The 26,543-nt window shown below is 44.2% G+C and overlaps 1 protein-coding gene across 4 annotated transcripts in view; it reads right to left on the reverse strand.

Annotated features, from left to right (window-relative positions):
- Positions 1–26,040, reverse strand: part of GLCE (glucuronic acid epimerase) — a 55,527-nt gene extending 29,487 nt beyond the window's left edge. Inside the window, exons 1-2 of one of the 4 annotated variants that reach the window (XM_074880494.1) lie at positions 25,963–26,040; positions 7,921–8,020 (exon numbers count right to left, since the gene is read on the reverse strand). Coding sequence is in view for 1 of the 4 variants with exons in the window: in XM_074880492.1 (XP_074736593.1) it covers positions 25,963–25,982 (20 nt within the window). In the remaining 3 variants the exon portion in view is untranslated. Of the gene's footprint in view, positions 1–7,548; positions 7,739–7,920; positions 8,226–25,571; positions 25,651–25,962 lie in introns of those variants that run through there. The other 3 variants (XM_074880493.1, XM_074880495.1, XM_074880492.1) reach the window with 3 other exon arrangements.
- Positions 26,041–26,543: the final 503 nt, after the last annotated feature.

The raw sequence follows: 26,543 nt of genomic DNA on the forward strand, positions 1-26,543 counted from the left end.
GGTGTCTATGACTAAACTGATGTTTGTTTGTTTTATTTTCCCAAACCCACACATTTTCCAATGGCAAAAAGTGTTGTCTTAAGACACTGGGGCAGAAACTTAAAACACACAGAAGATATTCTCCACAGCAAAGACAAGTTACAAATACTTAACAGAATCCACTGACACAGGAAGGCTGCCAAGCAGTCCAGTTACACGAGCACCAACCTTCTCCCTCCTCTCCACACCGTCTGCTCTAAACCATGAAACACGCAACTCATTGACAGAGGAACAGGGAAGAAGAGGAGTCAATTAAATATTCCCTCCTGATCTGAACTACTTTTATTCAGTTTTCCTAGAAGACCTTTTATTATCAAAGCAAGAAAAAGCACATTTTGCAGCAGCAGTTCAAGCGCTCATCTAAATACAAACTGCACTACTTCTACCTATTTTTACATTATTATAAATATCTGGTTTTGCTGCACAGATTTTAGAAAAAGAGAGTAGTTCCAGTTTTAAACTGGCAGTAGAATATTTTAGTATCTTGTTTCAACCCTCTGATGATAATGTTTTATGTTAACTCCTGCTGGTTCACAAAACAACTAGCACTATTCGCTATTACAGAACAGCAAAAGTTATAGATGTTCAGGTCATCAGAAGATACTCTAGAGACCAGAAGTCTCTAACTATTCTGCAAACAGTCAGAGAGGTTAAATGTTAAGTGTTTCAAGATTTGAATAGCTTTGCCTCTTTGGAGGAAGAGCTTTTACCAAAATGAAAATATCTTTACCAAAAAGATAAGAAAATATAAACTGTTTAACCTCAGCTAAATCTATTCAGAGTGAAGCCTCCAGCACTCAACAGGCTTAAGGAAATCTCCACTTGATGAAAATTCACTCAGCAGGTTCCCTTTTAGAGACTTTATGAGCATCCTCGTAGTTCAGACACTCAGCTCAGTTCCCCAGATAGGAAATTCAGACGAGGGTATTTGGAAACAGCACGAGCTGACCTCAAAACCTTACTCTCCAACGAATGCAGAGAGGAAAACTTCAGTACTTGAGAAGAGTGACCACAGTGAAAGTCAGCGTCCACAGCACCAGTTTATCCCGGTTCCCAGCTCTTCAACTTGCAAGATGATGAACACAGGAAATAGAGAAAGAAGGAGAACAAGCACGAAGGGAGGAGAGCTTTATCAATCTGTCTATATACAAACATAACGATTGCTTTATAGACAAGTTATGTCTATCCGACAATGAGGTCATTAATCTAATGAAAATATATCAAGAAAAATGTGTTGAGACTGAAAACGACACTGTACCTCATCATTAATCCTGACGATATAACACCGCTACAGGCAAAAGAACTATTACGATGAAGACACTTAAATCACTCTACAGATGGAACTCATCACACCCCTGTAAAAATGGTTTATTAGCAATACACTTCAAAGCATTATCTGAAATTTTATCACAAGTTATTTAGTATGTATTTAATATCTGTTGTGGCTTTATTGTTGCATCTTAGTTACTTTTAAAAGTTTGTACTATTAATGATAGGTCTGCCACTGACAAATGGAGCATTGCAAGCATAATTTACTCACAAGTGGGTTCTTTGTGGGGAGTTTTTTCTTTTGAGCAACTGGCAGTGGCATTGCCAAAAAATTCTGCAAACATGCAAAGATCCAGTTAGCAATTAAGCATTAACAATAGTTTCGCTGATTATACTGTTTATGCAGAACACATTCAGCAATATGCATTGCAGCAAGAGACCGCATATACAGACGGGATAAAGTGATTCATAGCGTTTCTGTGCTAGCAGCTTTGCTGAAAATTTAAATAAAAAGAATTTTCAAAGTAAACATTTTAAGCAGAAACGTAAGCATTTAGTATTCTATGCATATACAAGCATTTCTATTTTACGCATTATAAGCATTTCTATTCTATGCATTATAAGCATTGACTAATAATGCAAATAGAGCGTTTTTGACTTCTTTCCTAGCCTCGCCGATAATTTTCAGAAAAGACGGTGCCTGGAAGATACCAAGTAAAGGCACGTAAAGCTAAAACTACTGGTTATTCTGCTCTTTGCATTGCTGACACCACCGGCTGCCGGGCATGACACAAAGCGGGTGGGTTCCTGGTGGTGCAGAGGAGAAGCCATCACCGCAGTCTGCCCACCCCAGCGTCCGGCCAGAGGCAGCCAGGGCTGCGGGCTGCCGCGCCGTCGCTCCGCCACGGAAAACACGTGGATCGGTATAAAATTTGTTAACTGCGACCATCAAGATGTGTAAGCAGACTAACTCCGTTAATGTAAGCTACTGCAGAGCAATGAGTTTGATCCAAAAGCATTTCCATTTTAGCTGGAGCAAGCAGGCGTTACAGGAAAGGCGTTTGTAAGGGTTAACGGTGTTAGATGGATGCGAAGACAAAGTATTTACTTGTGAGCAAGATGTACAAAACGCCATTAGCAAAGCTGCCAGAGAGAATGCTAATGCCACCTTCCTCTCAAAGAAATTGTCAGTGGCTGTATCTTCCTATTCAAGTGGTTGCTAGTTCTCGAGAGTCACTTCCAGAAGACAGGGGAAATGCAATTACGGAAAATAGCGATATCTTTGTCAAAAAACAGCAAGCAATTAAATCTCCCCTACACACGGAAACATGTATTAAAGCTAATTATTGTACATCGGTCAATGTAATTGCAACTCAAATGCAGCATGGTCCATGTAATTAGTTGGCACTAATGGAAACCTCACAATGCAACAAATGTACTGAAACACTCTGCGTCGAGAGTATTTCCTCGCAGTATCAGGAAGTTGTGCTACTTCTGTTGTCAAATTTAAGGAGCACTTTGCCAGAGAGAAGACGGATGGATATCCCCCCTCACCTCCCCCAACAGCAACACCTGAAGTCACTGAGGTCCTCACACCTAAAGGAAGCTGCCCGGGACCTGCTGCTAGAGGCTGCAGCACGAGCTACTCTCAATATCTTGATTTGGGCACATCGGGTTACGAACAAGGCTATCAAAGCTGAAACACACAAGCAAAAAATATTTTGTTTTCCCTTTTGCTATTCTTGTTAGCTCAGCTTCCTTTTGTTCCATTAGGTATAACCCTCACCGTTGAGAAACTGCTTACGCAACACCGAGATACTCTCGGAGAGGGCACGGCAACATTTCCGAGCCTTCAGCTGGCTACTGGGCCAGTTCCACTTTGATTTATACCGCTTGGCGATGCTCAGAGACACTCTGACAAAGCGGGAAGATGAAGGAAGATTTGCGGCTGCAGCGAGTCCTGTCAGGACACCCAGGGCATTATTAACTCCTCGGGCAATGAGAAGACAGTGGTAGAATTTAACAACCATCTCTGCTGAGCCTGGTACCTGATAAAGCATGAGAAGAACCACATGCTTACAAAAGAGCACACTACAAATCCCAAAATGTTGGGCAGAAAACAAACACTATTTTGTTGCAAGTTTCACAGAATTAGAAATAGTTAATCATTAAGTGATTTTACCCCTCCTGTCAGGTGCATTTCTCCAAGAAAAAAAACTAGTTTCACCTTCTGTGAAGGACACAGTGAAAGACCAGTTTTTGACTGCAATGGCAGATCTTTCTCCGATGACACGGGACTTGTACTAGGCTGGGTGCAGCACGTAACAGTGCTCAGCTGGGCAAATAAAGGCTAGCATGTGCCCGGTGTCATCTCAGTGACCATCAGATGTATACTACCCTACAAGCCAAGTCTGCAAGCAAACAGCACGAGAGATACTTTATAGGAGAAATGCTGAATTTACCAGAAAAATTCTTTGTTAGGCAAGTTTTTCTCAGAGCAAATGGCCAACACCCTCCTTTGTAAAGGCTGATTATTTGCAGGCTCCAAGACCTGTAAGCCAGTTTAACATTTTGTCTGGTTTTGGTTTAGTTACAGATACCTGCCCGGTTTCTCAGTGGTTTTGAGCTTGTAATCCAACTTCACTGCTTATCCACCAGTAATACGCTCTAGCCTAACAAATGAGTGGTTTAACACACATTTAGGGTCTTATTTCAAGTAGGTACAAATTAACCAAACCACCTTTTTGCCATCTGCTTGGAGAAACAAATTCCCACATTAAGGTAATAAAATATGGTGATGTGACATTTCCAGGGTAGCTACAGAAAGGCGTGCTTGGGCACAGCCCCCGAAACACAGCCCATCTCACCTCCGCAGGGAAACGACACAAAATACACTGAGCTTGTGGAAATTTCCAAACAGAAGCTGGTCCTTTGGAGAAGAAAAAAAAAAAAAAAACAACCAACAAATCAAACAAAAAAACCACCCCGCTGGGGAAGCAGCGCTGGATGTGCCAATCTAGACTCTATCACGATCATAAAATACAGAGGAGGAAGGGAAAGCTTATGCATCTGTTTCCAGCAAGGGAACTAGGTCACTCAAGAAGCAATTAGCAGGCTCGCTGTGACGATCTCCTTCCACTCAGCCATGGTGCATCAGATCCCAGAAGCACCAGGATGGTCACAGGACTGAAACACCCCCCTTGTTTGAAAGGAGCTCAGAACAACCGTCTGAAACAACAGTTTTTCAGATGCTGCTAGTTAAAAGTTAGCTGAAGGCTGAATTAACACAAAGCAGAAATATAAACCAAAAAGCTGAAAGCTCCTCTGCAGTCTGAAGGCCACCTGCGTTTTACTGGGGTCTGATACAGCTGATCTTCAACTTCAGCAGGTGTGCCACAGATGCACAGACCCGGTTATTTAAGTATATGACAGATCAAGCGACCTATAAAGACTTCATCCTAATTATTACAGCTGAAGCACAAGTAGAATAAGAATCCATCACAGAATTATTACAGAAAAAGCTAATTTAACAGCCAGATCTGGAAACATTAACTGAGGCCATCAGCAAAGATGAGAAGACTTCACAGAAGGGCGTCAGCCTCCAAAAATAATCTAGAAGGCCCTTGCTGCTTTGGAAAGGGAATATTCACCTGGAGACGTTACATGAAAGACAGACTGATGGAAAACTCAAAGACATGACCTGGTATCCACGGGCATATTTACCACAAGGGTGCAGGCAGCGGGTTGCTCCTGCCTGTAGTAACCTGGGTTGCTCCTGCCGGTAGTAACCTGGCACCTCTAGTAGCAAGTGAGACAAGTGACACACAGACAAAACATTCTGTTTTCACCAATGTTCTAAAAGTTTCTTTAAGAAGTTGTACCTGCACAGCCCCACACCCTACACTGCCAGGAACAAAGTATTCTCCTAAAGTTTCTGTCCAACAGCTGTTCAATATTCAAGCATACAAATAAAATTAATACTAACCTATTTTCTTCTGGATGCTACAGGCATCATCTAGAAATTCAAAGCATTCATTCTTTATTCTTTTCCAACCCCACTGACAGCCTATAAATTATTACTTCATATTGCAGGGCATCCAGAGGCTCCAGCCAGAGTCAAAGCAATGCACTAGAAGAGAGACACTGGCTCCAGAAAGCTTCTCAGTCCTGGTCTATCCAAATACCCTTTTAGCAGATGCTAAACTGCTCCCTGTTTGTATAAAATAAACTGTTCAGTCTATGTCAACAGCTTCTCTGATGCTGTTCCCCCTGGCAGATTAATTATCAGTCCACCCAGATCTTCGCCTTCACCATATTAAATGATGCAATGTCATTTAAAACATATTAAATACAGCAATATACCAAACTTGAAGATCTGAATAATTCATGAAGGTAAAAAAAAGGTCTACACAAAGCTAGGAAATTCTGCAAACATCATTCTTTCATCTACCACCCTCCTCCGTATTTTTTTAAACCAATACTGAACTTGGGGGCAATTAATATCCGATACAGTTCTAACAGCAGCAAAATAATTTTTAGCATCTCCTTCAAACCACTGTTTCATACCATCCATCACTTACAGGAAAACACGATCAAGACTGGAGTCTATGAATAACTCTGCTTCTTCTCCAGGATTCAATCTAGACTGCTTCTAAATATGTATAATGCCTAGACTACATTAACACATTAAAGCTTTGTAGATTGCCATCAGTGCTTCTGCGGCTTAATTTCATCTGTCCCTCACAATTCAGATCTTCAACTACTTTCATCCTAAAGAAAAAAAAAAAATCACTTCACTTTAAATATAAAAACTCATGATGCTCACATAAGCAGATTGCTAAGCATGTTTAAGAGGATATATATTTAAAACCTGGCAGCAAAACTTTATTCCCCTACTAAACAGGAGTATTCTCTTGGATTCTATTGCCTCAATGTTAATAAAAAGCATATTCTACGATCAGTTGAGCTTGAAAAAGTCTGGGAAGGATGATGAGTTTGACAAGTCAAACAATTCAGGAGTAGACTTGGAGAATACAGCAAGCGATAGAAGGGTGAACATTTTAAGCAACTGATAAAAAACCCACCACAAGGGATTCAGCGTGTTTGTTTTTTACTCCAGCTGCACAAAGGATAGAAAGGCACAGTGCAGTAACACAAAATGGATGCTTTTTTGCAAACACCACCTCAATTTCCAAACGAGTTTGTCCAGTTAAAAATTCTTTTCCTGCTTCTGACTGGGGGTTTTAATTGCTAACACAGATGCTCTTTTCTGCTCATTCAAAAGTAATGAGAGAATTTCAAACATTCTGTGCCCGAGACAGTCCTGCTGCACAAAGTAATTGGAAATGACAGATCACATACACCAGTGCAGGCTTGACGTTTGTACATCGAGTTCTGAAATAAACCTCGGCAGATTCACAGAAGTACTCACCCCAAGCTGAACAAATTCAGCAGCAAAGGCCTGAAAAATAAAACTTACCAATTTCAGATTAAGCACAGAAGAGCAGCATGTATTAATTATTGGGCAGAAGTTTAAAGTTTCCTTTAATCATTTTGAAATGCTTTGAAATCACTTGTCTGGTATAGCAGCTCCAAAAGAGCTTTTATCTTTCAGCTGTAACACAGGAGGCACACTGGAAACCCCAGACGAGATTGTCTACCTTCCAGTTTTGGCATCTCTTTTTGAATTCGGTTTCCTAAGGTTGTGCACAGCGAGATAAACATTTTCTTTACCAGTTTGTGGTGCAAGTACAAAAAAATAATCACTAAATTTAACATGAGGAGAAACTTCACTTAAAAATTAGTCATGGAAAGCCAAGCTTTAGTTTAGTACGTGTATTTTATATAGTAGCCCAAAGCCTCTCTGCAAGTACAACAGGTTAAAAATCCTGCCTCTTCTGTGCTGCCCAGCTCATGCTTACAGCATGGATAATTATATACAACATACAAAAGAAGGTAATTAACATACTTCTCACATAAAAACAAACAGCTAGGCTAATAGCATGCAGACCTGTTCTCATGCACCACCTTACCGGGAATAATTCACCATTGATACTTACAAGCACTCACACTGGAGTAATTTATGGATACCATGGTAACATAACTACAGCTCACCAAGTCTCACCTTTCATGAAATTCATGCAAGTACTACCTCTCCAAAGTGAGATTTTTTCCACATCTCCACCCTATTTCCCCCCCTCCCCACCCAGCATCCTTCAGAAGTGACCAGAGCTTACTTACCGTCCAAACGAGGAAAAATAAAAACCTCTGAAAATGAGGTTTTAGGCACGACCAGCCCTTCAGCTGTACAACAAAACCAACCAGCTCATCTCTGCCCGAGCAGCACAAACAAGCTGGTGGAGTCCTCGCGCTAGGCAGCCTGCTTCCCTTCCTCTGGGCAGGCTGCGCCCGCTTACTGCCAGGACACCTCCTGTAAACACACAGCCATATGCCTTCTGCAGCTGCGAGTTATTAAATTGGATGGATGTTAACCATTTAGGCATCGACAGCAGGCTAAACATTTTAAACACATTACAGAAACTCCAGCCCGAGAGTTAACCGAATACAGACATTTATTAGGCAGGGAACAGGGAGAATCTGCTCCTTTCTTACCTTAAGCAAAGGGAGGTCTCTGAATTCTAATGCATCTCAGATTTTTCAACTTCAAAAATGTATCAGGTGGTGATTTAAAGTGATTTCCCTCTCAGATTTCCTACAGGGGAGATGTGGAGAGAAAAAAAAAAAAAAAGGAAAAATTGAAGTACTTAAGGATCTGCAACAGCCATCGGAGTTGAATTTTTTCCCCTCTATCTGTAAAAATCCTCTTATTCAGTCCTGTCTGCTCTTAAGACAGCACTGCTGACGAATTTCAAGGCTCAGCTCTTGACATGCAGAATCACTGAAGGATCAAGAGCATAAATGTCACTTCCTCTAGGCAGCACATCAACTGCAAAGGAGCCTAATCTGCTCTCCCCACCACAATCCTACCCAATTGAAGAGTAAATCCTGACATCTGCCTCATGCAGAGCTTTCATTAAACGTTTCTGAAGAATTCCAATTTAAAGCCCCTATCTAAAGGATCCCAGTTTTAGCTAAACCATTATGTAGTTTGACTCGAGAAACTGCGCAAGTGGAAGAATATAAACTGAAAAGCTAATAAAACAGAAGTCAAAGACTAACCTTGAAACAAATTACAGCTGGCTACATCTGAACGGTAGCAGAGGCTTGGAATTATTAAATGAGCTTCAGAAGAGATTTAACTAACCAAATTCCACTGCAATGCTTTATTTATGGTATGTGTGCCAGGCCCAGAGTATTTGCTAAGGTTTTTCCATCTCCTATATTGCTTTTGCATATTTCCTAATCAAATCCAACAGGTACAAACCCTGTGGAAGCTGGAAGAATATTTTTGTTTGACAGTATTTCATAATGCAGTGGCCTAAAGTTCCTTAAAATAGAAATCAGGTGCCATGAACACAACATCCTAAATACATGCTACACGGGGATTAAACAGAAATCAGGACACCAGCATCGACTTGAAACACCATATAATTAACTCCTAAAATGGCATTTTAATGGTCTCTGCCCTTCCTCAACTTGGCAATAGCGTGTATAATTACTCTCTTATTAGCTCTCTGCATCCTTCCCTTGCATTCCCAATTTAAAATTAAACAAAAACTCTTCTGTTGGAGTTTGCCTTGAAGAAGTCTTGTTTTAAAAGGATTACCCATTGCTAAAAGCAAACTGGATTCCATAAAAGGAGGCTTATTCATGCACTTCAAGTCTATTTCTTTAGGTATCCAATACACACCTGGACCATTTAAAAATCTATTTGAATTTTCTTACTGAATTAGCTCAATAAAGTAAATTTTATCGCCCATTAAAATTTATGCCAACGCAACTTGAGCCTGCACGGTATTTCTTCCTATAATCCTCTTGCTGGAGGCTCAATTTAATAAACAAAGGCAGCTCTAATAATTCAAATCTTACTTTCAAAGATGTGATGTGCCTGTCAGAAGCTTTCTGCAACATAGTCAGTACATTTCTTCAGTCTCTCTCCAAGGCTTTGCATACGTTTAAGCCTGCGTCTTGCCTTTTGAATGCTGATAACTACTGTGTTTCTTTTCTCTCCTTTAAAGGATTAAACGCAACCACAGAGACATTTTTATTAGTGCATCATGCACCATTAAATTGTCAGCTTGTCTTCCACGATTCTCTTTAAAAAAAAATAAATACGTGGCCTTGAAAACATCTTCACAACAAAATACTCATTTTCTTGGCACTTATTTATAAACTGAAGCAAACAAAGCCAAAATCCAACCACCAAAGCACCACATGTATTTTCCTTACAGCCAGGTTGCAGAAGACGAGAACCACTCTACACACAACATGTATTTTTAAAGACTGTGCAGTATGTTCACATAACATCGACCAGAAAGCCCTTCGCTTGGCTCCCCAGGAGATTTATTTTTATTATTTAAGAGTTCACCCTACCGCCTTCAAGAGGGAAGGCAAGAACTCCCCCATTTAGCGCTCTGGTCATATGGGAACACTCCCAGAGAAGAAATACAAGTTTTTAACAGAAGAAAACTGATATTTTCATCCAAGACAGTCCTCCATGCACAAAGGATGGTGCCAACACACGTGCTAAGTGTCCCATGCCGAGAAGATGACAGTTTAGGATTCCCTGCAGTTACTTCCTAAGGACACTCAGGATTTTTAAAACCTCCATTATTTTTTGTCAATATTTCTACCTGGGAGTGAATTGCCTCTTTTTCATAGACTGCAGCTTCCTTCTCTCTAACTACCACTGAAGGTGCCTAAAATTTCCTTCAACAGGGCTGTGCCTTGGCACAATTTTCAACCAGCCTTGCAGCCCTAACATGAGAAAAAACAGCCAGCACTACAGAAATTCAGTTCTTGCCCAAATCAAACCCATCTAGAGGCTTCTGCCCATACACATCTTTTGTGTCTCACTACCAAGTTTTAAAAGTAACCAGCGTGTTTGAGATGTTTGACTTTAGAAGGCACAAGACCCATTGACACTTTAGATTTGCACATTCTTTTTGTTTTCCAGCGTGGGCAGCAGAAATATCCCTGCCTCTCTATTTATCGAGAAGAATTCCTCTCTAAAATACTGGTAAAATTCCAGAAACTGTTGCGGTCCTGTTCAACACTGATGCAGAGACCAGTGCTGGGCAAAGATCCCTTTGCTCCCTGCTGTCCCCAGCTGGGCAGGACCGCGCAGGTTTGTTACAACAGGTCAGCAGAGAATAAACAAGGAGCATCCCTGCAACAGCTTGGACACAGTCAGGAGAGTCAATCTGGCCAAGTTATGTTCCTGCCTGCTCCTGGCTTGCAGAAAGAACAGCTGCAGAGCCTGGAAATAAACCCAGGAGATTGCCTGAAGGCTGAGCACGAAGCAGCCAAGCAGGTGCGTTGCCCCCGTTTCTGTCGCAAGGCGAGAGGCAGCTCATGCCAACAGCTTGCACCGGGGGCTAGACGAGGGCATCGCTCCAACAGCGAAGAAATCCCTGCGGGTACCTTCAGGAGAGGGATGGAGATCCTGACGCAGTCAGACACTCAGCCAGCTCCACAAGGACTGCGGTAGGTGGAGATTGAGAGGACAGAAACTCAGCAGGAGAAGGTGCAAGTGACACTTAACGCTGCCCCGAGGGATGGAGAGCGGCTGTTTTCTGTTCAGAGGAGCCCAAAGCCACATTGGAAGCAGCAGCCCAACATGCTGGCTTCTTCAGGAGGCACCTCGGCAGAAAATCAGTTGACTTGCAGGTTGAATTCACATACACACAGTTGCACATTTTCCAAGAGCTTTTACGAATACATGCGAAAAATGAAAGATTTCTAACCATGCAAGTTTTTGCTCTCTGGTCCAAGCCATCTGCTTCATTTTAAGCCTTGCTCCACTCAGCTTCACTTCTCCAAACTCAGCTTCAGCGCTGAAACAAAGCTTTGGATTCCTTTTGTTATATTTCTGAAATTATAGTGATTGCAGCACGGTTTGGTAAGTCATTAATACGTGTACTGAGCGATTAGAAGCCTTTGCCTGCAACCTGCAATTTCAGCACAACCACAGCAGTGTTATCAGATAATGTGTTAATAACCTGCTGTGTCTAAATACGGCGTTCCAGCGATAGGCATGTGCTGGTTTCAAAATGACAAAACAAATAGCCAAGCACACAGATTTTACACAATCAATTCCAAACTCCTGACTGAAGATGAAATCGTGTTTCTAGATATGAGCTAACGCTTTATAAAACACTGCGGGAATGCAGTACCCTAAACCACAATTAACACAGCAAGGACTTGCTATGCTTTTATTTACTTTTTTTTTCTTAATTAAAAAAAAGAAAAAAGAAAAAAGACCTACTTGTAACTGCCCACAGCTTGCCTTAGGGGGTACAGCCTTTCCAGTAGCAGGGTAAGGCTGGACAACAGCGTAACTCCAGCTTTGTACAAAGTTTTAAGGTGTTCCCTGGAGGCAATCTCACATAAAAAAACAAGACTCTTCCATCTTTAATAGTGAAAGTTTCGACTAGGCAAAGCTAACAGGGGGGACAGGCTAATGAAAGCTAGAGAGCGGACAGGTACTCAGCCTCACCAGGAAGGACTTGCAATAGGAGAAGCAAGAGGATTTTGTCCTAAGGCTGTCAGGATACAGCCCAAAGAGATGGTCCAATCATACTGCTCTCATGAATCCACAAAAATAAGATCTTCTCCTCATGCCCAGATAGGAGGATTTTATCTCTTTCCTATTAAACAGAACAGTAAGATCTCATATTTTACTTTGGTGATCTATAAAACAGAATTTGTTGTTTCTAAAACCCAAGATTATCAGGAGAAAAAAAAAATCTCTACTCCGCTTCCAGCTGTTGCACATTTCTGACAGAGCCACGTCTACAGGCACAGGCAGGACCCACAATTCCATCTCTGCTCTGCGTTTTAGCATTTTCCCATCTGAGTCAGGAATCTGAGAGGTTCAAGTTACATCTGACCTGGCCATAAACCCCCAAAATCTGAAATTTCTACTCTCATACAATATCAATGCAGCTCCTCTAAACGCGTCGTGCCCATCCTTCGAGACAGAGATGGATGTTTTTTCCATAACCTGGGGTTTCTGTCACCTCCCAGCTGCACAGGACAGTGGTATGGACAGTCAGAGCAGCAATAAGGAAGCTGCAACCTGAGGTCTCAGCTAAGATGCCAAAGGCCAGCAAAGACTCCGGACTTTAAGGTTATGTATCAGCCTGCTAGGAGAGGGCAGAGAAGAGACACAGGCACAGCAGCCTGCTTTCAGTGCGCTGAACACACCAAGTTTCACACCGACATTTGTCATTTATTAAGAGTGCTTTTCAATTTAAATAAGGTGGTTAAAGTGATAGCACCCAATTAACTGCTCAGTAGGAGGACGGCATTAATATTCATGAAACATTCAAAGCAGACGTGGGATTTGTAATTGTCTGAACCCACACACAACAAAGCTGCACTAATACTGTACCATTCCCCCTAAAAAATATTTTTTTAAAAAATCAATATTCATTTCAGAAGCTGATTTGGGTTCCATTCTGATTTTTGCCCATTTAAACACCAGTGTTCAGCTTTACTCAACTCTGTTCCTGGTGAGAAGGGAATTTTTGGTCTCATAGAAAGAGGAACCAGCCTGACTCACACCTACGGTGTTAAACCCAACTAACCCAGGCACTGGCTGTTACACCAAGTCCCTCAATTTGAGCCAGCAAGGCAGTAAAACCGTCCCTCCCAACTGCTGCCATTCCAGTGTTCAGTCCCAACACGGCTGGTTTTTTCCAACTGCAACACACTGCAAAATGGTTATTTAGAGTACCAAAAAAAAAAAGTGTCCATTTAAGATTGATCTTGTCCTACAAGGTGGAGGTTCTGTTGAGCTACAGAAAACAGGATTACCAAAAATATGCTCAAACTAAATTATTTTGGAGGCAGTTCTGAAAGGCCCTGCCTTGCCTCTCATCACTGAAGGGGAGCAGGAGCTCCTGCAGCTCCCGGTGCAGGGGAAACCTCCGCTGAACCGCGGCAGCTTTACGAGCTTCGCTCTTGCAGCTGCGTCGGTTTTACTGGCGTCTCGTTTTCCATCCTCATCGGCCTCGCGAGGCTCCCCCGGGCAGCCCCAGCCAGCAGGAAAAGGGGGTGCCAGGGGCTCTGCGCAGGCCGCTGCTCCCCAGCTAGACAAATGTTAAGCTCGCAGTGCAGAATACGGGAATAATAATTCTTCTAAAGCACGTCCACCCCTGGCAGGAAGGGAGCGAGTGCCAGCAGAGGGCACTCGGATGCCAGGAGAGGACAGGCTGGCTGCCAGGCCGCACCCGGGGTGGGAGGGGCTGGCAAAAAGCTGCTTTTCAAACCGCCAACCTGTGGCAAGTGGGGTCCCCTCGGGATCAATATTGGGCCCAGCGCTGTTTAACAGCTTTGTCAGTGATCTGGATGGTGGGATCAGTGCACCCGGAGGAAGTTTGTTGATGATACCAAAGCAAGTGGGGACGTGGACACTCGAGAAGCCCTGACTGGGCTGGCAGAGGGGGCTAATAAGAACCTTCTGAAGTTCAACAAGGACAAGTGGAAGGTCCTGAACTTGGGAAAACATCACCCAGGAGTGCAGTCCAGGCAGGGATCTACCCAGCCGGGGAGCAGCTCAGGGGACAGGGGTGCTGGTGAGCACCAAGCTCAGTACGAGTGTGTTGCAGCAGCACAGCAAGCCCACGGGGTGCATCACTAGCAGAGATAAAGGAGTCATCATCCCACTCTGCTCAGCGCTCATCAGGCCACACCTGGAATCCTGTGTTCAGTTTTGGTCCCCGCTATGCAAAAAAGATGTGGCCAGGCTGGAGAGGGCCCAGAGAAGGGCCACAAAGGTGATCAGGGGACTGGGCAGGCACGTGAGGAAAGGCTGAGAGATTGGGTTTGTTCAGCCTTGAGAAAAGAAGGCTCCGGGGAGAACTTATCACCATGTTCCAGTATTTAAAGGGTGGCTACAAAGGAGATGGAGATTCCCTTTTATAAGGAGTCCTATGGAAAAGACGAGGGGTGATGGTACAAGTTACTCCTGGGGACATTCCCAGTGGACACAAGAGGAAAATGTTCCACACTGAGAACAATCAGCCACCGGAATAATCTCCCTAGCAGTGGATTCCCCAAAACTGAACACTTTTAAGATTCAGCTGGACAGGGGGGCTGGGCCAGCTTGTCTAGGCCAGGCTTTTGCCAGAAAGGTTGGACCAGCTGATCCTTGAGGCCCCTTCCAACCTGCTATTCTGTGATTCTATGAAACCCACCCTGCGTGGGGACGGCTCTGTCAACATCTCCATGGCCCGGGAGAGATGAGTTTTGCCTTTAGTCCTCAAGCAGTTGCAAATGCAACATGTTTGATCCAAGTCTAATTTCAGACTCTTCCAGCCACAGCAAAACACCTCTGCTGCCAACTCCTGTTTTGAAGGGTCTCTGCAATCCCACACACTGGACACGGGCGGGTTTGCTTTGACAGCAAAGACCAGAAAATAAGAAACTCCGCTCCAATCCCCAAGGAGTCCTTTCACTTTGGGAAACTGTTTAAGGAGAAATGTGCAGTACTGTCAGCCATGCCAGCTGTTAAAATAATGAGAAAGCAGTGTCACAAGTCAAGCCAAGTGTCTTGTTAGGTATTTTTTACGCCGCAACATTTCACAAAGAAAGCTTAAATCTTTGTGGAGAAGTGGACAACTTTAGAGCAGCAAAATTTGAAATTCACTGTCAAGTAGGCAGGGAACTTGTTAACAATCCCATGAGTATTAAAACGCAGTGCATCATAAGTCATATCTCAGCAAGATAACCTCCATTTGCTCAAATGGAAACGGAATGTGAGGACGGAAACTGGTAGGACCAGTTCCAGTTGTAGTCATTTAGTGAAGAAAAAGGAAGTTTTATTGGTCAATGGTCCTTCTGGAGCAAGAAATATTTTACCACAGAGTATTACAGATGGTCATTTTAAAATAGTTGTCACAGCAAGGATTAAGCCTATAGGCAGTTACAGCATAGAGCCCCACGCAAATGCAATAACAGTATAGAATATGTGAGTTGAGAATTGCACCCTATATAACCCATGTCAGGGAAAATACAACAGTATGGAAAAAGGGGCAGATTCATAGATGTATTTTTTTCATTTATGTAGGTTAAACTCATAGGTAAGACAGGTTTTTAGAATCACACAGGTGGGTTTAAGGCCAAATCAGAATGTGTCACTGACAAGAGTCTGCAAAACCAAAACCCTGTGTGCTTCTCCACCATCACAAGAACATGCACCTTGCCAGCACTATACCCCCAGCAAGCGCTGAGAGAGTAAACCTGAGTGTCCAGGGCTTTCCAGGCACTGAACAGAGCAACTTTTGACCTCCTGGTACTGTGCCCTTTTTATAAACATACATGTCAGGAGATGAGGCAATTTAGTGTCAGTGAAATGCAGCATCACCTTAAGTCTTCTGAACATGAAAAACAGCCATCAAAATGTGGTGGTTCTGCAAGTGATCTGTAAGCTTTCATTTTCCCAAGACACAATAAAAAAAAATAATAAATGTATTTAGGTAAGAGACTTGAGAATTATATCTTTAAAAAGGTGAGAACCTGATAAATCTCACTCCTGCAAGAAAGCCAATTTCTGCAAATAGCTAAAAAACGTGTCACAATTATGCATTACCATAGAGCCTGCAGTGTTGTGGCAGGTCATTTGCATATCTATTACTCTATAAATTTTACAGTCCACAAATACCAAGAATACTGTTACTGAACGCCGATGCCAAGACTTGCCTTTCTAAGAAAACTCAGAACTGTGCAAAATCCTTTGTCTGAAGCATAACATTCACTGCTGGTATTTACTGTCATTCTCAGCTCTGTGACCCATTCGGCTTAAAGTTTAAGAACAAATTCACCTTTTATATATGTAATACTTCTGTAAGATATAAGGCACCAAATATTTACTTCTAAATGTAGTTTAAAGATCAAATATGAGTTTAAGGACTAGATGTGTACTGTAACCAACTTTCTCCACGTTATACCAACAGGGATGCATAACCTCCTGTCCAGAGCAGTAATATACTACACATTCAGTGACAAAAAAGCCCTCTATTGGAACATCTTGTGGAAATAAGACCCGTGACTATTGAGGAAAGCATCTGGCAGACATTAAATCCAAAAGCACACCTTTCCTCCCATCTGTCCATTCTCACCTCTCAGCAAAGTGCTGATCCTACTCCTACCAATGAGCGGTCAAAGGTTTTGATACTGCACAGCAAAAGTGTGTTTGTGTGTATAGAAGGTGACTTCCCTACCCGAGGTAAGCAAATATACACCTTTCAGTAACTGCAGAGGGTTAAACGCCAAGGCTTGAGTGTACCTCCCCTCTTTTTTCCCAGTGTGACATTATTTTGTATATTATGCAAAGGAGTCCAACTGTTGCATTAAGTTTTTCATAATTCTTCAGTTTTCGTGATAACATAACAGAAACAGTTCTTTTAAAAGTCTAATTCCCGTCAGGCTTAATATGAACATTCTCCGAGAGTGCTGTTCATGCTTAAAAACAGGCATTAAACAGCTAAAACATTTGATGTTTGGAAACAAAGTTACCCATCTGCCAAGGGTTTTGGAAGCATTACATACCACGAAGGATTTTCCTGTTCTAAAACCATTTCATGTTAAAGAAAAATCTCCAGACGTGCAAAGCTTAAAGCTTAAAAATAATCCTTTCCACTCACTTCTAGTTCTCCCTTGCAAAAGCATTTGTTTACTGTGGAGCACCAGTTTTCCGCTGCAAACAGCCATCCATCGCACAAGACCGAGTATTTAGACCTACCTTACCTCTATGAAATAATGGCGTTTATAAATTTATCATAACACTTAAAAATCTACACAATAATGGCATTTATAAATTAATCATAACACTTAAAAATAACTGACCTACTTTGCTTGGCCACCTAGGATTCACCGCGCGCAAGCATCCAAGCTACGAATTACCCCCGTGCCGCTGGAAGCGCGACGGTACTGCGCATCAAGCTGAGATTTCACAGCAAGATGCTGCCCAACGTGGGCCGTGAGTGTGCTCAGCCGCCTTCAAAATGCTGCTGCAGGGGGGTTGCCAAGCCTCCCAGCGGGAAGCTCTGGTTACCTCCGTCAAGTTTCCTCAAAAAAAGCGCGACAGCCCGGCTGACCCCCGCATCGGCGGCACGCTCTTACGCACCAGAGGTACTCAAAGCTTCGGCTACAGAGCAGGGATTTGCAGAAAGCTTGTTGTCTGCTGAGGGATGCACTGAAAATAGCTTAAAAAAAAAAAAAGATAAAGAACACATCCCTTGGTTGCAATGCACCCATGAGGCTTCCAAGCAGAGCGGCTGGAAGGTGAGCCCAAGAGCGGGTTGCAGGGAGCACCCAGGTCACAGGGTGCTCAGGGTCAGAAATAGCCCCATGCTGGCAAGGCCACAGGCCTCAAGAAGCATTTTTGCAAGCTAAAGGGCAACGGGACATCTGTAACACCACACACTGAGTGCTGGGGGTCCTGGGCTGTCTGGGCTGTGGAGGTGATCAAATTCTTACCCTTTTCTAATCCTAAAACCCTGCTGGCTTTAATTACTGCTAACATATGGCTGAGCAGGATGAAGCTGTTCCTCCCACCTACCCAAAAGCAAGTAGCTTTTCTGACAGTTTAACTTCCTGGGAAATTCAGATTTTTCTGGAAGAATACTCAGTGCATGAAAAACAGAGCAAAACCCACTAACATGTGGAAGAAGGTGGCTGTCATCGTACAAAGCATGCAGATCTCCGACACCTCGGTTGTGGGACGGGCACGTAATAGAGATTTTATCTAAATTCACCTTCTGTATGGCAGCTCCAGTGCAAATTTGTCATGTGGGCAAGGGAAAAACCCACTTTGTTTCACATTGTACAGGTTTTGAGGTGCACAACTCTAAGAAGAGACTAAAAAAAAATAAATCACAACTGCAATTATACTCAGCATCTTCCCTGCTCTTCCACAGATGCCTCATCCTTCATTTTCCTCATCTGTAGAGCAACCCTAGTGCTGTTCATGTTGTTCATTACATTTTTATTATCAACGAGTAGAAAACCTCGCAAGCCATGGGAAAGTTATTTCCAGCAGTTTGTTTCTGTGGTTGGGAGAGCCAGCAGCACCAAAGCAAACCCTGGCCACGCACCCGCGGGGACAGGAGGCTGCCGGGTGCGCACAGCCAGCCCTGCCTGCGCGTGTATTTTCTTCTGGAGTACAACCAGACGGTTTGAGTACAACCAGATGCATCACCAAAGCGCTTGCCTTCTCTGCAGTATGAAGTATGTGATCTGTTTTGGTTTCTCAGCTACCTGGAGAAACAGTATATAAAAAAAAAAAAAACACCAAACAAAAAAACCCCACATTGAGAAAATTACTTCTCCCTTACTGCAGCAGAAGATGCTCTGATTCCATTTGTTGACATTTATCATTAGGAAGAGAGACATCTGAAAGCCCTGCTAGGAGAGGAAAGCTTCTTAGGGTTTTTAAGAAAGCCTACATTAAACAGCAGGGATGGCAAGAGCCGATTAGTCCTTGAGATACACAGTACAGTTAACACAATTTTATTTTTTTTTAAAAAGAATTTAACAAAATCAGCTAAGACAACATAACCAGCAGCCTTCTGTACCCAACTTTGTATTCAGGTACCTTTTTAACAGGAGAGCTTGATGAATAAATAGGTCATGAAGTCATAGCTCTGTTTTCCCAAAATCAAAGTCAACATTTTTAACAATATATCCTAAAGAAGAGAATTTCTGCTTATCAAAAAGCAGAAGTGTAAATCAAACAGGCACAGACCCAAAAAAAAGTATTTTCAAACGCCCCTCTACTTCCAACCACAAGCCAGAATCCTGTTTTTCAGAGTACACTGATTTGACAGAGGCTTCTGCAGAGATATGACATCTTGTCTCTCTAAAGTCTTGAGACACTCAGCAACTAAACCCATCCAGGTCAGCTCACTACCTCTGCTCTGCTCGCTTATGACAACTGGTTGCAATTGCAAACCATGCTCTTAAACAGTCAGCTCAATAAGCAATTTAAGAATTAATCCTTGTATCTCTTCAAATGCTGCTTAAAACAAATCATTACAAAGAAAATTAAGCCAGCAGCCTTCCATTATCTCCGATTCAGTCAAAACAGTACGTAGCCATCTCCTGTAATATCAAACTACAGAAGGCAATCCAACAGCTTTTCAGGGAAAATATGAATTAAAAAAAAAAAAGTAAAATTCAATATTGTGTGAAGGTTACCTGACTGGATAGCCTTCAGGTCCATTTAAACAACTCAATTCTATCTAAAAATGTGGCAAATACCACAAGTATTCCAAAATGAAAAGGAGATACCAGCCGTCCAGGTTAGGTAGCCCACAGATCCAAAAGCTTCAGGCACTTTGTGGGAATGTATCCCACTGTAAGCAACAAGAACTGCACTGTAGGGTGTGATTTTTAAAGCTGATTTCCTTGCCACAGCTGCCTTTGCAGCCTTGTAGCCGAGCTAACAGGCTGTTAACGAAGCGTGGTTGACATTCACCCATTTCGACTGACTGATAGAAACAATTTTTTATTTCTTCAAGCGTTTTTTGCAGGAATTAATTGGTATCTTTTGGTATTGAGAAGATTCCTATGGGAAATTCAAATATCGTTAAATATAATAAATGGTAAAATAAGCTCGTTCTGTTCAGATTTAGACTTCCTTTTTTCTGTAAGAGAAGGAAAACAGCAAAAATACTTCTTCAGGACAACCCCACCCAGGAAAAAAACAGGGAACTCATTCCACTTTCAACATGGAGACCAAATTTTAAAAGGAACAAAACTGCCTTGTCAAGCACCAGACACACTTACTGAAGGTGAGATCAACCTCTGGTATCTCCAAGATTGAGAAGTACAAATAAATATCCCAAGTTTTCACCTCCAAGGGAAGCCCCACGGCCTCAATGGCTTGAAGAGCTCCTGATCAGTTGCTTTTGTTTCAAAGCTTTCTGGAATTTCCTGCATACCTTAATGCAATTAAAAAGAGGAAAAGACACACACCAACAGCCCCATTTCCCGTGCTAGACCAGCCTGGGGACACTAGCAAACTTGCCTGTTCAGAAGGCTTCTCACTGAAACACACAGCCTAAACTAAACTCACAAGCACCCTACAAGGGACACAGAAAAAGTTCTAATACTCTGGAATACACTTCACTTTTCATGCCAAGAAGCAGGACAGAAAACACTGAGCTTGAATGAAGCCACTTCAGAAGCTAAGCCAAGTGTTGATCTTCCCGTACGTGGTGGGAACTAGGAAGGTTAAGTGCTCTACCGCCAAGTCAAGCTCATTTTATGCTCAGTCACTTCAGCTCTGTTCTTACCTTGCTTTTTTGTGGGTTTATGCATTACCCCTAAACCCTAGCAAACGCAGGCCAGCACCACTCCCATTTGCAGGGCACGTGCTGAACCATGATGCCTCCCCAGCACCTTCTCCGGGGAACATCCAGGAACATTGGACCCTGCCAGACACGGAGACCCTTTGCTCGAGCGAGCTTCGTTAGGCAGGCTTTGCTCCTCAATCCAAATCATCTCTGCACCTCTCAGTCTGGATCCAAACTACATGCACGCTTGCTGAAATTTAAAAATATCACCTGCTATTTTACATAGTCTTAAACTAATATTGCCGTGGAAAGCCCATTTGAAAAGAACCTTAATCAAATAGAAACCTTACTGTTCTCAACCTCACCAAGGTCATTTTAAAGCACAAGCTAAATGGGTTTTGGGGGTTTGGGTTTTTTTTTTCCTGAGTGGCTAACCTTACTGCTTAGCATTTACAGCTGCTTCAGAAAATTCCGTTAAGGTTTTTATAATAATGAAACAGGGAATCTATCATTCCTGAAAGAGCTGAGATTCAGTGCTCCAAAGTCTCTATCTGTACGGTAGATACTGCACCGGCAGCAACATGGGTATTCCCTGAACATCTTAATTTCCAAAGGCGCGACTTCAGACAACAATAAATTCTAACTCCTGAAAACATGGCCAAACCAATTTATTTTGTGATCAACAAGCTACATGTAATCAAGAGTCTGTAAATCAGATTTTATAAAGTGACACCAGCCAACTGGTTCCCATATCAGGGGACACCAGCTGATCTTTAACTCTATAATACAAGCAATATAAATGAGGAAAAAAGAAAAGGTGGCATACTCAAGATAAGACACTAATTAAAAGCTCATTTCCTTTGGAATTAGCAGTGAGCTTTCTTTAGAAGGATCTCATTACCATGCATTTTATCTGTCACCTCCAATATTTCAAATTCATATTAACATTTAAAACACAGCTGAGAAGCTATGTGTGGTCTGCAAGTAAACTTTGTTAAATATTAGCTAGATCCTTGCAAAGTCTTTCTATCCTGCCGCAGGTTTGCACACTGCTTCACCCAGATTAAAAGCAAGTGCCGAGGCTCACCTGTGGCTCTGGCAGCAAGTACAGCACAAAGTTCTGCGGCGAGGAGGGATTAAAAAGCCAGCAGCCCGCTCATCACACACAGAGGACATGCCATGTTCCAGCGCCAACAAGACACCTTGAAGGAGCAGGAAGCAAAAAGGCTGCCAAGAGATGAGATGAGGTGAAAAAACAGAAGCAAAAGCTGCAAGCGTGGAGCATGGGGCGGGGAGTCAAGAAAATAGCGAGTGCTGATAGGAAAGCAAATTTACATTTCGTTCTAGAAATGCTAAGTGAAAATCCAGCGTAACTACAGAAAAACTAAAGTTGCACTAGGCTTATTTACATGGGCAAACAGACCCCAGATACAAACGTTTATTCCCCAAATTTTATTTAGGAGCATCAGAATTTTATCATTAGGGGAAAAAAATGAAAATCACAAAATGGCAATACTGTAAAAGGGGAACATCTTCCGACATTTTAGGTCTGCAGCACAAGGCTAAACTGATGAGTCAACTTGCTTTGAAAACCAGCAGAAATTAGATCTTAAAGTTTTGACTGCGGCTCAGACATGAAAGCTAGTTCATTAAAAACATACCCAAATACTAAAATAATCCGTTTAAGAAACACCACAAGTAGATGCCTTTTAATCTTATGGCTCAGTTAAACGTTCAGGGAAAGAGAGCTACTTTAAAGGTAACCTCAGTGAAATCCAACTTCTTATTTCCCTTTTCTTACCGAAGGAGTAGAGAGCCTGGACAGGCAGAAAGAAGAAAACCACCAAAGACCATTAGGCAAAAAGACCACAAAGCAGCAGTTTTGAGTATCACCTGCTCATGTTACAGTGGTATCTCAATCAGCCATTGCCACTCCTGCCAAATATTATTTTGGGGGGCTTTTGTGGTGGGGTTTGTATTTTTTGGGTTTGTTGGGTTTTTTTGTTTTGGTTTTTTTTTTTTTTTTTTTTTTTTTTTTTTACACATTTCACCTATTTCTCTGAAGGAGTCACCCAAGACCTCTTCTTTTCTGCAGCATGTGCACTAGCCAGTGACTAGCACACTTCTTGTTTTTCCTGCTGGAGCAGCACTATAGACTCAGCATTACAAACGGGAGCGCTATTGTTAAAGAATCAATTGGACAATGAAAGAGCTAAGGACACTTGTCTTACAGAAAATTACTGTCAAATGCTGCCAGACCCAGCTTTCCCTCTTTCTGGGCCACCAGCCAGATACTAATCATTTCAGGCCCCTACTAATTTTTAGCTGTGTAACACGCTGCAGGATACAAAAGGGCCAGCTTCGTCCAGGCTGTGCTTTAGGATTCTTTTATTGATTATTAAAAAAAAAGAAATAGCTACCATCCCAAATGCAGACAGTGCCATTATTACCTCATGAAAAGTTAAAGGACTTCCCAAGGCACCACCTGAAGGGACACGTGCCAGTATCTCCTTAGTCTTCCTGCCTTATTAGAGCACAATGGCAAAAGCCATTCCACAAGCTGGGCGCACAAAATAGTCGTAGAAGTTACGCTGTATCTTGGTAAGAAGGGATTCACTTTTTAAAAAAAGGTACAAAGAGCACCTGGATAACCGAGATACCTTTGACCACAATTATATTCATCGATCACCAGCTGTGTCAGAAGGGTTAGCAGTTCATGGAAGTGAAAACAATGTCTTTAAATAAACAGAGTGCAATATTTCATCCAGATTTCACAACTATGCCAAAGAACATTTCAGTGGGGCAAGATGCCTCTACAAATATTAAATATTGTTCAGGCTTGTTACAACTGGCCAAGTTTAGAGGCGCGTAACGTCCTTAAAAACCTTTCTTGCTTGGCCAGCTCTAACTAGGAGAACTATTAACTACTGGCAACTCCTGTGTCTAATGGAACAAGCCAAAAGGCTCAAGTTCCTAATAGTCAAAAGAATGAAAAAAAAACCCAAACGCCCACACTTTTTGGGCTGCACTCCCCCAAAGCCAACAAGCATCATGTGGAAGAACTGGAAGATCACACTCCTGTGCGTACACTGATCCTCCTGCACTGCCTGGGAAGCTGTGAGGCATTTGCCTTTGCAACATTAAAATTTTGCTTAAAGGCAGAATATATTAGCTAAAACTTTGCATCATAATACTACTATCATGCATCCTTCTTGTGCATCTCAAAATGGGCAGAAGCAGAACAGCCCACAGACGCTCAAATCTATCTACAACTACAGCATAAGCCCTGCTCATCTGTGTTCTCGTGACTTTGCCTTAAAATAAAATTGTCCAAAACCTGTTTCATTATGAGACATCGTCCACAGTTTCATGCACAAGGTCTGTAGCAGCTGACCTGCATGTATTATTCTGAAGGAAGCCAGAGTATATATGATCCTGGAAGGTAGTGTCCTCATTATCTGAATACTCACCTGCACTCCTTCTAGCACCTACAAAAACCATGGATATTATTTTCATTTTCCCCTTCCACAGAGCACGTTGATCAGGTTTTCTCCTCTTCATGCTGTTCAAGTGGGTGTGAATTCCAGAAGGCAAGATGAAGCGCACATATAAGCCCCCCTTCTTTGAATTAAGTCCTGTTAAGGAAGGTGACTGTTCCCGTACTCACGTACCTCCAGCACAAACCCACTTCGCTGCAGCCTTCCTAACAAAGCTGATTTCCTCTCGGGACACTCACTACTGCACTCTCTTGGAGCACGCAGCAATCCCCCACATAAATGAGTTTACAGGTGGCTGTTACTTCACTGATTCCAGAAGCATCAGGAAACCTGCTGTTTGCTGGTACAGAAGCAGTGTCAGTTTGACAAAGTCTGACGCACCTTAAGCTCCCAGTGAATAATTAAAGAATAAGAAAGTATTCTGAGTTGAGTTTAGCTTTACGGACACCTCACTAAGCACCTCAGCCTTACTACGAGTGCTTCATGTTGGTTTTGTTACACCTCGATGTCTCAGGTACAGACACAAATGCATGAAAAACACCTTAAGGAGGAAAAGAGCAGGAACAACCCAACATCCGACCGGGCCACTTCAGCATCTCCCTAGATATTTATTCAGACAAGCTGCCTGAGCGGTGCACCGGGAGCCAACCTCTGACAATATTCACCCCCATCTCGCTCAGCAGAAGCTCAGTTGCACTACGGGATTAACCACGGTTCCTTATCAACCTCCAAGCCTACCCAGATACACAACCCACACCGCATCTCCCCAGGTGACACCCCCGTTACGCTGCTGAGGCAAAGGAGGCAGCTTTGGCTCCCCTCGAAGAAACACACCCGGTTTTACCAGTACTGGGAGGCCTCAATTAGCGCAATTACCCCTTCCAGAGTTGGGTTCACCTTGAATTGGAGATTTTCCAGGCAGGACTGACAGCGCTGGAATCCCACTGGGTGGAAAACAGAAGGGCTGCTCCGCGTATTCCTGCAAACCACTGCCCTTATTCCTGCGTTTTCCTTACCCAGAGAAATCCCAAACCTCCCAACTTGGGCCGACCACGTCCAGGCACGGAGGGCGCGGGGTGAGGCCGGCTGCCCCCGGCTCCCTCCCCAGCCCACCGGGTGACACAACCCGCCGCCCAGAGAGCCCCGAGGCTGCCGTTACCGGCGACTCGCTGAGGGAAGAGGGGGCCGCGGGGGGCCCGCCTGGGGCTGAAGAGGGGGCGCGGGGCCGTGGCTCCTCCGGAGGGGCTCCAAGAGGCCTCCCGGGGGGAGGCGGAGGGGTGCCGGGCCCCCCGCGGGACAGAGGGGTGGGCACCGAGCGGCGGGAGGCCGGGCCGGTTCCTACCTGCGGGGGCGCGGGGCCTCGCTGGCGGCAGAACCCTCAGCGCCGGGGAAGCGGGGGCGCACGGAGGGGCCGCGCCGCGCCCCGCCCTCCCGCCGCCCTGTCCAATGGGAGTGCGGAGAGGGCGGGGCGCGCCGAAGGTCTTGTCCAATGGGAGCGCGGAGGGAGGGGCGCACCGAAGGCTCTGGCCAATGGGAGCGCGCGGCGCGGGGCGCGCGGCGCGCCGTGACAGCGGCGCCGGCGGGGCGGGGAGCGGCGGGCGGGAGGGGCCGCTGCACCGGGAACACCGGGGCCGCTGCCGCCCCTCCCACCTCCCCACCCGGCAGCCCCTCACGCCGCTCCCCCTCAGCCACGGCCTCACCCCACCCCGCTCCAGCTACCGGCGCGCCCCTACCTGCGCGGTACCGCCGACATGGGGAGCGGGCGGCGGGGCCTCCCGGGAACCGGCAGCGCTCAGCGGCCTCGGCGGAACACCAGCACCGGGAGCTGGGGGGGGACGGGGGGGGGAGCGGGAGGGGGGAGCGGGTGGCCCGGCCCCGCCCCTACTTCCCGCGAGAACGGCGGGGTGGGCGGGGCCTGAAGACGGCCAATGGGGTGCGCGGGGGTGGGAGGCGGGCCTGCCGTGTGGGGAGGGCGCTGCCTATTGGCTGCGCGGCGCCACGCCCCCTTAGCCGCGCGCGCACGCGGGGCGGGGCCGCGGTGAGGGGCGGGCGGGCGCGATAGCGGCGCTGCTTCTGCTTGGGCTGTTTTTCTTTAATTAAAATAATCCGCGAGGTTTTGGGTTTTTTTTAATTAAAACTATCTGCGAGGTTTTTTTTTTAATTAAAATAACCCGCGAGGGATGTGTTTTTTTAAATTAAAATAACCGGGAAGGTTTTCAGCAACCCTGTAGCAAACGGTTTTCCTGGGGCAGGGCGGTGGGTTTCCTGCTGAGGGGCTGACACCCCTGAGCTGTGCTCTGCTGGGGCGCGGCAC

This window comes from Strix uralensis, chromosome 11, assembly GCF_047716275.1.
Source record: "Strix uralensis isolate ZFMK-TIS-50842 chromosome 11, bStrUra1, whole genome shotgun sequence".
Classification (NCBI taxonomy): Eukaryota; Metazoa; Chordata; class Aves; order Strigiformes; family Strigidae; genus Strix; species Strix uralensis.